The 12,451-nt window shown below is 38.2% G+C and overlaps 1 protein-coding gene across 2 annotated transcripts in view; it reads left to right on the forward strand.

Annotated features, from left to right (window-relative positions):
- kctd16b (potassium channel tetramerization domain containing 16b) overlaps positions 1 to 11,601 on the forward strand; it is a 187,629-nt gene extending 176,028 nt beyond the window's left edge. Inside the window, exon 5 of one of the 2 annotated variants that reach the window (XM_037687899.1) lies at positions 11,092 to 11,601. In XM_037687899.1, the coding sequence (XP_037543827.1) occupies positions 11,092 to 11,486 (395 nt within the window). In that variant the 3' untranslated portion in view covers positions 11,487 to 11,601. Of the gene's footprint in view, positions 1 to 11,022 lie in introns of both variants that reach the window. The other variant, XM_037687898.1, reaches the window with a different exon arrangement.
- Positions 11,602 to 12,451: the final 850 nt, after the last annotated feature.

The raw sequence follows: 12,451 nt of genomic DNA on the forward strand, positions 1-12,451 counted from the left end.
TCTTGTTTAGAAAAAACAAGTCAAAATTCTATACACAAATGTCCTCCTGGTCGAATAAAAAACATAATTTCTCTTCAGTCTAATTAAAATCTGACAGCTTGTGTAGCCTTTCAAACTGTGAGACATTGACCTTTACTAATGGCACCTCTTTCAATTTGTTTTGAAGTTCCACAGCACACTGCCTAAAGGCGTTATTCTTGTCTGATTAAGAAAAACTGGACAAAGGGTGCTGTAGTTTTCTAGTTTTAACCAAATGTGTGTTGGCCTTGAATGTCAATCAAGCTGTCTGAAAAAAATTAAAAAAGGATAATAATAACAACAACGCTAACGCTAACGCTAACAACAACAACAACAACAACAACAACAACAACAACAACAACAACAAAATAATAATTTAGATAAAAAATCTTTTTGTGGCATTATTTAAAAGCAATATAGTCAAGTCAAATGTATTTGTATAGCACATTTAAAAACAGGAACTGTTACCAAAGTGCATTACCAAAAGAGACATACATGGGGAGACTAAGCTGCAGCCACTTGAGCAGCATCACCTTTTTCAGATAAGGAAAGTGACAACATGAGGAAAGGGGAGATCAGAAATGACCTCAGCACAAAAAGCAACATAAATAGACATAAGACGTATACATTTATGCATGGGCACAACAAGGCGGTGGAGTCCATGGACACTCCAGAAAGTTCCAAAGTTCTGATAAGATAGTACAGTGTATCAATGTCACAATTCTGATAAGGCCACAGATGTCCTCTGGAGGTGGGTGGGTGGCAGGCAGAAGCTTCTAGTTTTACGTATCCTCAATTTGAGAGAAGCTGGCTTGTCCAAGGCCAGCAAGGAGGCCAAATTCAGATAAACAACAATTATTTGGGCTGCCAGACTCTGATTTCTGTCTGTCTTCATGTTCTGCTGGTACACTCAATGGCGAATCCAAACAGCCAGATTTATGGACATTCCGCCCGGTTCGTGCTCAATCAGCTTTCTCCAAGATTGAATCGTTCATGCCTGCGAGTTCCAGGACCCGCAAGTGGCCTACGATTCTTAGAATCGCGTCCAGCTTATGGTTGCGCTCGTTAAGTATGAGTCTGAGAGCTCAAAGCATTAATTAATCCTTCATGTAAGGCTGGCAGCTTTACCATGGCTGAAACTGCTGCTGATGTCTTCCTAATTTGTTGAGATCTTATGTATCTGCCGATTCCAAAAAGCAGAAACCCCGTTTTCATAAATCCAATAATGTACACATCTTCTATGTCCTCCACGGACAGAACATATAAGCACATCATCTTCAACTCCCCCAAGGAATCAATGACATACCAAGCTGCATGGGTTTGTTCAGGGCATGAGGGCTCTCCAGCACTCTGTCGTCTGGTGGGAATTTTTTATTTATCAACTGCGTTGAGGGACCAGCTGACCAAATCCATAATAATTTTTGATTCAGAAGATGTGTAAGAGTGGCTCTGAGGTTGACAGGACAAGAGAGCAAAAAAGCAGAAGGGAGAAAGAGACAGGGTAAGAGCGACCGTCTTTGTCGAGAGCGAAAGACAGAATATAGCCAAACAATGTCCATTTTGGTCATTTTCTTTTTGTTTTATCAGTACAGCCAGCTATTTTACAGTATAGTGCAGGAAATGTATCAAGATTTAAAGCAGCAGATAAGACATTTACCTTGACAGAAAAAAACAAAAACAAAACATCAGTTCAATTTTCACCTCCATTAGCATGACATTATAACAACGCAGTGTAAATACTAATGAGAAAGTACTGCTCTACACATTCACAAATTATTTTCACTTCAATTAGCAAGAAGAAGTGGTTTCATCACTACTGTTGTTCTGTGTGTTTGTGATTCATCCATGCTGCACACTGAATGCTTCTTCAGGGAGCATAATTACAGCCTCTTTGTGATAATGAAGGAGACACTAGTCACTTATTTTACCGTTTTCTTTCAATGCTTGGATTTCAATGTCTCTGTTAGACATTTCCTTGTTAGTTTTTTTCTACACAACTTGTTTTAAAGTGCAAGATTTATAAGAACGTGAACTGATCAAATTAAATCACATGATCCTATCCTGATAATTCTTAATGTTGGCAAGGCTAATTGCTACGTACAGCACCTGTAAATTACAGCAGCATGTCACTGTCAAGACTCACAGGATGAAGAATTAAAAGGAGGTGAACGTCATTATTAAATGCCAAAGTTCAGTCAGAAAACCATAGATCAAGCTTACAGACCCGAGGCTTCGCACAGTCAGACAAAAGACAAGGCTAACAGTGTTCACCACTGTATTAGTTTTATGCAGATGGGCAGACTGTCTCTGAGCCGATTGTCCAGAGACTGGGGCCATTTTTCAAACCACCAGGTATGAGTCTGCGTCTCATCAATCAGAGGATTCTACTGCTTCAGAGAAATGTAAATTTACCCATGTGTTCCCAAATCAAAAGTCTGAAGAGGAAACCATCTCACAATGGCATGTTTACGTTTCTTGAAATGATAATGAATACAGTTCAGCATGTATAGGTGATAGAGTACTTCTGTGTGTAAATTTTGCAATCATTTATATTGTTTCTCAGTGGATTTCAATTTATTTTCCAAATATTTACAAAAATGGATTGAAATTTCTGAACAGAACCGTGTTTCTTTAGTCTTCTTTTTTTTTACTGCTTGTTAAACTTATTGTAGAATGTGTGTTTCTGTTGCTTTTTATACTTTAACACAGCTTTACTATTCGCATCGTAACTTGTGCTTTTTCAAATATATTTGTAATATTTTGTTATGATGTGTCTGATTATCAGTATACAGTCACAGATCAATTTGATGGCACCTCACACAGCTCATTGAAACATTGCTTCATTTCTCTTAAAGTGATTAAACTGAAACGAATTGTCTAATGTATGGAGTCAACCAAAAATGTGAAAATAAATCATTTGTTGTTCATTTTAAAAATATGTGCTAACACAGTATGTACAGACTTCCTGGTAATTTCAGAATAAGTATAAATCATTGCATTAAAGGCATGGCTTACAACTGTTTAACTTTCAATATCATAGATGCCATCAAATTTTCATCAGTCATTCAACCTGGGTACATTTTTGGCATGGGTAGTTGAGGTATTGTTGTGTACCCCACACTGAACATGGGGCAGAACAAGCTGAGGAGATCCCAGATATCTTTGTTAAAGGTTAAGGCTATAAGACCATGTATAAGCCGCTTCATGTTTTTCTGACCACTACTTCCAGCTTTATTAAAATGTAGAAGGTTCATGGGCCTGAAGCCAACTTCCCAGGATGTGGATGAAAAAGGGAATGCAACCCCAGTTTTCTTTTTCTTTTCCTCTTTCAGATGGATAGTGAGAATGGTATAATAAAAGAGCCAAGGAAACCATTCAAAACTATTCAGGTTGAACTCCAAGGTCAAAATGCATCACTTTCTGATCACACCTCATCATATTCTGAGCTTCACTACTGACAGAAAAACATTTAATAAGTAAATAAATAAATAAAATAAAAGAAGAATTTACCGAAATAAATTGTTGAGAACGGTGACCTCCGGCGTAGTTTCTCTTCTATGACTGGGTGCGAGTAAAATCAGGTCACAGACACAGGACTGCTCTTCAATGTTCTTTATTGCTGGGATCTGGTATAACATACAGCACACAATACTTCATCAGTGTGTGTGACAGTTAGGCCTGTCACGATAAACAATAAATCAATTAATCGCATGATAAATGAAAATTATCGCCATTTTCATTTATCGGCTCTAGCGCTTCTTCGTGTTTCTCTCTTTGTACTGAAGACACTGGATGACAAAAGGCTCATTTCCAGTGCTCTTCACTGACCCCTCCCTGTCTCATTTTTCTCTTTAAAATCTGTTTTAACCATCTAAAATCGCGTTTTTGGATGGTTAAAAGCAGATAAGCTAAGAAGCTAAGCTACGAGCTAAGCTAACAAGCCGACCTCGGGAAAAAAACCTCTGTCTTGTCAAAGCTCCAAAATTCAGGGTTGAAACCCGTGTCTTGGTGTAAAAAGCTGTTTTTCTCTGCAAAAAGAAGCTGAGAACTTGTTTAATGATATTTTTTTTATTTAAAAATGTGTGTGAAAAATGCTATGCTTAAGAGCTTAAACCACACCGAGCGTCCACCATTTTGAGAACCGAAAAATAGGAAAGAGAGACAGCCCATGACATGTCAAGGGGCCTCTCTCACATTTTTCTTAAAGAGAAACACTGTTTGTTCCCTCACTATCCATCCTTCGGTTCAAAAACAATCTTATATTGCCATCCCGTGGTCATAAAAGGTACTACACTCAAAACAAATTTACCAACATTTCTTCTTAAATTTGACAATTACTAATTATTGTCAAATTTCAAACAATATTATCGTTTATCACAATAAATTCTGAGACAATTAATCGCCCAGCAAAATTTGTTATTGTGACAGGCCTAATGACAGTCACCATCAGCTTCCATTATCGCTTTTAAGCTTTTCTTTTTATGTGTGATCGTATAGTTTGGTTTCTTTCTTCCTCAATATATTGATAAAACAATTTTATATTTTAGAGCAAGACATTAGGGCTGGGCCATATCATATCGTTCACGATAATACTAGTAAAAAAATCTTGCACAGGCAAAAAAAAAAAAATCACGTGCTAATTTCACGACATAATACGTCAAGCATCCCGCCCCGTTGACCGAGCGCACCGAACGACCAAACAGAACTGCCCCCCCTCGACCTGTCGGTACTGGCGTAACACTAATTATTTGCGCACAATACTAGCTGGCTAAAATGCTAAAAACAAACAACGCGCGGCTCAGTTGTCTCTCCATCCAGCTCTAAACTGCAGGTACAGACAGTGACAGCTCAACTGTCTCTCCCTCCCCCCACTCTGAGCTGCCGGTGCGCGCGCAGCTCTCGGCTGCGTCTCCCCCGCTCTAAACTGCCAGTACAAACACGCGCCGGTCTGTCTCTTCCACAGTCCATGGAATAAGAAAAGAGTCAGGTGATCAAAGACAGAGCATCAGAGGAATGGAATCATTCCTGCAGGAACAGAGGAAGCTGAAACACAAGCTTCAGGGTCAGCTGAAGACAGCTTGTCAAGTTTTGGAAGTTATAGCTCATTTAAAGGCAACATATATTTTGGTGTATGCTATATTTATATATTTATGTTATAAGAATCTCTGACTCTGATTTATGCTCAACAGATCTTAAGCTTCATTTTATTTAGTTATTTTGGGAAACTTCACCTGCATTTTAGTTTTTGTAGTGGGATTTACTGATCTATATTTTGAGCAGACTTTTTCAATCAAAATAACAGAAGGCTCATTTTTATACTTGGAGACTAAATACTTTACTATAATTTCAGTAAAATTAACCCTTGTTTTTTTTTGTTTGTTTTTATATAATACTGCAAAGCAACATGTTAAGTTAATTTTGTCAAATGAATAACTATGCTTTCTGTTTTTTTTTTTGTTATATCACAAAATTTATCGTTATTGCCAGAATGCTCTGAAATATCACAGTATTATATTTGAGCCATATAGCCCACCCCTACAAGACACGTCTTATTTTCCCATAAAACATTCAAAACACAGTTAACAGTATGAAAACATTAGATTAACAGTAACTGCAACTGGCAGTTATAAACAGTAAAACATTTTTTAAACACATTTTTATATATTCATACACATTTGAGCCTACCTGGATCTGTTTAGGACAAAAAGGTAAATAACCGATTATTATCCGAAAACAACTAGGAGCGGTTAGCTTCTGTTAGCTTAGCATGCTAACCGGCGCAAATCTTATTAATTAGTCGTTATTTTGACACAAACACGGCAATACCGTCACAAAATACACTAACAGTGCTCATACACCTGTGACAGGTTTCATGGGTTAGTTAATTTAGCATAAATATGACTTTAAACTGATGTTGTGCGTAGAGTGGTTTCACTAGCGCCTACCTCCACTTGCTTCCCTTATTACTTTTCCGGGGGAGCGGTGCGCGCGCCTGAAGGACCCTTCGCATGCAACTGTGCCAAACCACCAGTAGGTGGCACCAGAGAACTAATAACTGCACATCAGTTTTGGAGAAATTCATTAAGCTTTTCATCTGTTACATAAGTTCAAAATTTGTTTTGAAGAAGTTTCTGAGGATAAAATGAAACTCGAGTTTTTTTGGGAAGTGACAATGACCTTTTTATTATTTTTTTTTTATTGTGGAAGAGTATACCAACCCTGCCCATTGCACAATGACTGCTGGATATAGGCTTCAGCTCACCTGCAACCCTGAATGGAAAAGTGGGTAAAGACGACAGACGGAAGAATATCAACAAATATATTTGCATCTGTAGATCTTTGGGCACAAAAGCAGCTTCATAAACACTTTAAATTATTTTGCAAATGTGCAATTATGAAAATTCAACCCACCTGAATCGTCAACAACCGTGTGACCTCCGAGTGATCAAAGCCTCATGTACCCCCTTTAATTGTTGGTGACCCTGTGAAAAGGGGCTGCAGAGACACACAGTTGAAAACCACTGCTTCTGTGTGCACTGAAGCATGTTTGTGTGTAAAAGTGGAGAGGTGTAAATGTCAGGGGTAATTAAAGAGATCCAGAGCTGATGTGGATGAAAAAAGGGGGCCTTGTTCCATTTCTGTCACAGGCTTTGATGAGTGAGGTTTACTTCAAATACAGAAAGCAGCAGTATGTGTGTGTGTGTGTGTGTGTGTATGTGTGTGTGTGAGCATGGGATCCGAAGTCACTGTAAAGCTGTTCACAAAATACATCTTCTATTTATACTCACATAAAGATAGTTATGATGTGCTGCTGTTTATGGGGGGGAGCAAATATTGGTCTATTGTGCAGTCGCTCCATAAACAAGGCATCATGATGCAGGGGATGGAGAAAATTAAAAGCAGAAAGTTGTATTTTAAGCAGCATTATTTATACAGTTTTATTTGAAGTCAAATGCTCAGCAGGAATGACGTTTTTTCTGACATTGAATTTGATGAACAGAACACACATGGAAACCTGAACCTAACAGTACACAGTTGTGTGGAAATGTAGATGGAGAGATGCAACTCTTACAATCAGAGGTCAGGGTGGGGCGTGAGTGCATTTGCCTCAAGGGTTTTGATCTCTCCTCACTAAACAGAGAGAAGTCCATCAGCAACAGATACCCCCTCAATTATTCAGGAGGTTAGCATGAAAAATAAATGGCTGCTTCCTGCAATGAGAGGTGTGGAACAGCTCTGGTTCCTGAGTCTTTTAGGCGTTGGTGCTTTCACACAGAGGATAAAAGCTGAGAAACAGCTTCCTGTTGGTGGTAATTGTGGATCGCTGCTTTACTGTTATTCTTGGTCCAAACCACAGGTACCAGACAGATGCCTCAGTCTCATCAACACCAAGGCACTGAATACTTGACACTTGCTAGTTTGAGACTTGAGGTTGATAATCCATCCATCCATCATCTTTACCCGCTTCTTCCTTTTCGGGTCACGGGGGTCACTGGTGCCCATATCCAGCAGTCACTGTGCGAGAAGCGAGGGACACCCTGGACAGGTCTCCCGTCCATCACAGGGACACATAAAGACTGAGGTTGGCAAAGCAGATTTAATCAGGTTTGGATGGAATATCTGCAGAAATCCACTTATTAGATATTTGCACAAACGTTTAAAACATTTGATTTTAAAGTTGAGTGTTGTGCAAGTTTGGATGGAGAAATGAACAGGTGAGGCTTTTAGGCTTTTTAGAAATTTAAAATAAAATAAGTTGAAGAACACCAACCAACCAATGCCAATGTTAGAAAATCGTAAATATGGCACTTTGGCTAAAATAAATAAATAAATAGACTTTTTATTTTTTTATTTTTTTTTTTGCAATGGTGAGCATAGCTAAAACTAAATTCATCAATTAATTCAAGCTTAGTGACATTGAGCCTCGAGGACTCACAAGATATAAATAATTAGCAGATCTTAGATAAGTCACTTTCATACAATGGGTAAAACAAAAATCTACATATACAGATGAACTTCCACTTTGGAGTAAGATGTTGGGAGAAGAATCTGTTTTGTTGTGCGTTTCCTTGACTGATGAAGTCTTCCGGATTGAAGGCGAAACGTTTCAGCACAAACAAAAAAAAGAAACTGTCCAGATGACCTGACTGAAAAATGTTGGATTGTATACCTGGATTATTGAGCATGGACTTTGTTATATAGATGAACTGTACATAAAATGTTTAAAACAAATATGTGCTGTAGCCTGAAAGTGGTTTTAAGCAATTTCTTTGCCCCAAACGATTGTTCATAAACAATAATAGTCAAATCCATCAACTCTGTATGTCACACTTGGTTCTGTTAAGCAAGTATCCTTTCTGCGTATGAAGGTTCAGCACAGAGCTGCTTTAAAATAAATTAACCCTTTGTGGTTGCTCATAAATGTTTGTGTAGAACTGAGTAAAATCAAACGGAAATTTATAAATCTACATATTTGCTACTGTTGTCAGGTTTATGGTTCAAGGATTGAAGAGGGTGGGCAAGAACACACCAGACAAGAAAATATATCAATTTCAACAATTGAAACAAAGAAATAAACTAACACTAAAACAACCATTCTGGCACAGGAAACTAACCACCAGGACAGCCTAAAGACAACTGTGAACTTTGACAAGAAAACTGACAAATGACTGAGAAACGCAATTTAGACAAAAAGCATTGATTACTGAGTGAAAGCAGCTGAGAAAATCACTGAAATGACAAGAGTGTGACACACGGGGATCTAAGGAGAAACTAAAGTCATAGAAATACATTAAAAAAAAGAATAGAAAGAATAAAGATAATCAGAATAAACATCCAGAAATGCAATAAACTAAGCAAATACAGTCAAATTTACCACAATTAAATAAAAAAATATACATATTCATTAAAAAAAACAAAGGCCAACCATTTGTTGAAGGAATGCACATCATCCACACTTTTTAACCAACAATCATAGTTTTGTTAAGAAGTGCTGGAGCTGTAGCCTATTTAGCATGTGTGCAATCTAATGCAAAATTATATACATGATTTATGGCAAAAACAAGGAACTGAAAGATCGTTTAGCATCCAGTGTGTTTTATCACTCACCGTTATATTTAGCTCACTTTTGTAAAAATGACTGAAGATAAAGTTGTGTTTGCTAGAGTAGCGGCGCCATCCTCTTGAATTAGAACGACTCATCCGTTTTATATATTCAGCTACATCTTACTTCCTGAGAGTTTCATTAAAATCTGTTAAATTATTCTTATAATATTTTGCTAACAAACATTATTCCTCTCAGTTTAATCTGTGTTTGAAACCAAAAACAGAAGCATCTGTTAGAAGTCACATTATGTGTTTAGTATCACTGGCAGCTGCTTTATTTCCCTTTAAAAATGACTTCTAATTTATTTTTATGTTTTTGACCTTTATTTAACCAGGTTAGTCATTCGAGAACAATTTCTCATTTTCAATGAGGATTTGGCAAAGAGGCAGCAAGTTCAAAGATTACTTTCTGCGAGATTTAAACAAACAAAATAAGCTGTTTAGGAGATATATTGCTTAAAAACAGACAATCTAAGTTTACAAAGTATTTCTATGCTTCTATCCACCAAACCTTATACAATGAAAGTTCCTAGGGAGACTTTGTTAAATTTATGATGTGACTTCGCTGTGTGTTGGGGACCGCTTCAAGCTTCCACCATATTCAATTTCAGCTCAATATGACCAAAAAAAAAAAAAAAAAAATCAATGAGTTATAATCATCTATTCTTTTAAACTATGGCGGGTGTTTTGGAATTTTGATTTGGCTTCAGTTTGTGATTGTTCTCAGCTACAACACATCGAATTTCAACTCAGTAGCTCTAAAAACAGCTGATGTGTAGCCATTTGTAATTAGATTTGGTTGCCATCTTGAATTATATTGATAATAATAATATATAATCATATTGCGCTATATTTTATAACGTATACAGTCACTCTGAAACAAAGAGACATAGGTTTGGCATTAATATTACTTTAAAACCCATCATTTTTTATCTGTTATAAGCACACATGCTTTTTGAAGCTAAGTTTTTTTTAAATAAAAGGTTAATATATATATAAAAACACTTACAGCCATAAAATGATACGTCTTAATGTGGGACTATTCAACTGGTGGCTCATGGGCCACTTCCGGCCCACAGATGACTTCAATCTGACTCACCAATAAGTTAATTAAAAATATAGTTAAATGAAAAAAATGTGGGGGGGGGGGTTCTGGGTTTGGGTTCTGTTTATTGCATTTATGAGTCAATGCAACAAAATAAACAAATTTAAAAAGTAACAGATCATTGTAATACTTGGTTTATTTACATAATGACTTTAATTGCTGGATGTCCGACCCCTGAGCTGCAGGCTTCCAGTAACTGTGGCCCCCTGAGCAGTTTAGTTGAATAGCCCTGTTTTAAAGTCTTAATATCTTATAGGGTGCAACAGATACAACCCTCCTAAAGAGAGGTTTGAAATATTCTTAAAAGAAAAAAAAAAACAAACTCTGTCTAGCACTAATACTTCTCCATTTTTAGGTGCGATAGTATGTACCGGTCCATGTGCGAAGCGCATTCATAAATGTTTATTGTCTGTCTGTTTTTAAAAGGGTTCAGCTCTTTAAATTTTACATGTGACAGGGTTGATGGATGAGGATACTTCTCTGAGCGGCGCAGGCTTTTCATAGTCACTCAGCTCACTTTTATGACTTGTCTGGAGGCGAGCCAGTTCTTCCTGATGTCACGTCACTTTGTTCTAAGTGATAGCCGTTTGGCAGCGGCTGACTTTTTGCCTTTGTCTTCTTTAGTGCTTCCTACTTTGATTTTTTCTTCCCCCCCTCGTCTGTTTAATTTGTGCTCCGCTTTGTGCTGTTGTCAAGTTTTCCCTCTTCATGATGATTGGTGAAAGAAAGAAAAGGTTCAACGTAACAAAAGAAGCTCTGTGAAGATTCTCATGTTAGTTCTTCTTACTTTCCAGGTGGTCCATCACGTTGGTCCTCCCCTCCATGCGACTGCTGCTGCAAGAACCACAAGGGTGATGGAGAAGGCGAGAGCGGCACCTCCTTCAACGAGCTCTCCACTTCCAGCTCAGAGAGTCAGTCAGAAGCCAGCTCTCCCCAGGGAACGGTCATCTGCGGTCCCGTCAGTCGTCAGTCACATCCTCATACCAAGGTTCACACCCTGGATAGGCCGCTTAAGAAAGGCCCGGTTAGCATGCTTCAGCAGTCTGAACAGCGACGGAAGAGTGACTTACTCCGCACCCTTACCGCCAGTTCTCGAGACACCAGCGGCAGCAAGAAGCGGCCCGCGAAGGAGAAGCTAACTGTTGAGGAGGAGCTGGAAAAGTGCATTCAAGACTTCCGAAAGATCAAGATCCCGCAGAGGTTTCCTGAGAGGAAGTACATGTGGCAGGCTGACCTACTAAGAAAGTACCATGTTTGAGCATGGGTAAAGGATGCAAAGAGAGAGCACAAACACAAGGCCAAGGATTAGTTTATGTCTTTTTGATCGTGAACTTTTGCCACAAAATTACGTTTGCGGGGGAAAAAAAAAACTTCATAAAAGGATGTTGAAAGTCACCACAGAAACCAGAAACAACACAAAACAAACTGTTCTATTGGCAAACGTAGTATGTACAGTATGTGTGTATGTGTAGCTTAGACCTATTACATAATGTAGGTAAGTGCTGTAACTTGCTGGATGCATCAGTGCTTTGAACAATTTATCCCATTGGACCAATACGTGTGGGCTAAATAAATGAAGGCCCATCAGTGTTTGCACCTGGTGTTACTGGTGGCTAATGGATCTCACACACTGTAATCTGCCACCATTTCAAAGAGAAAAAATCAATCACAGAAGCTTCGTTTCTAGCCTAACGCAGAAAAACACTGATTTAGTGTGTGTGTGTTAATGCGTGTGTTTGCATCCAGGTGGCCTCGAGGTCACAGATAAATCTGCATCGGGGGTCATCAATAATTCAAGCAGTTCCAACAGCGCTCGCCCCATAAATACACCAAGAGATCTCAGCTGCCACGGTGGCATCTGCAGTTGGGTTGATTACTTTAAGGCAACATTTAGAGACAGTTCAAGAAAGGAGGGGCCGTGGTTTAATCAGCATTCCAATGAATCCCCCTTCTTTGAATAATAGCTCAGATATGTACCCTGAATGTGTCAAACTATCACTGCTTTGATTTTTTTTGTAACAAAATGTAGACATGAAAGAAATGGTCAAACCATAAAGGAAATGTAAAAATTGAAGCAAGTGGATTGAAGATTATCTACTCAAATCTGAGGCGTTTGGCTCTATTCACAATAATGATCACCTCCACGTCCATGTATTCACACTGAACAATCAATCAGATGGTGATTTAAGCCATACTCAATATAACTGCTATACAGATAGAACG

The sequence above is a fragment of the Nematolebias whitei genome, chromosome 14 (genome assembly GCF_014905685.2).
Source record: "Nematolebias whitei isolate Nwh7 chromosome 14, NemWhi1, whole genome shotgun sequence".
In the NCBI taxonomy this organism is placed as follows: Eukaryota; Metazoa; Chordata; class Actinopteri; order Cyprinodontiformes; family Rivulidae; genus Nematolebias; species Nematolebias whitei.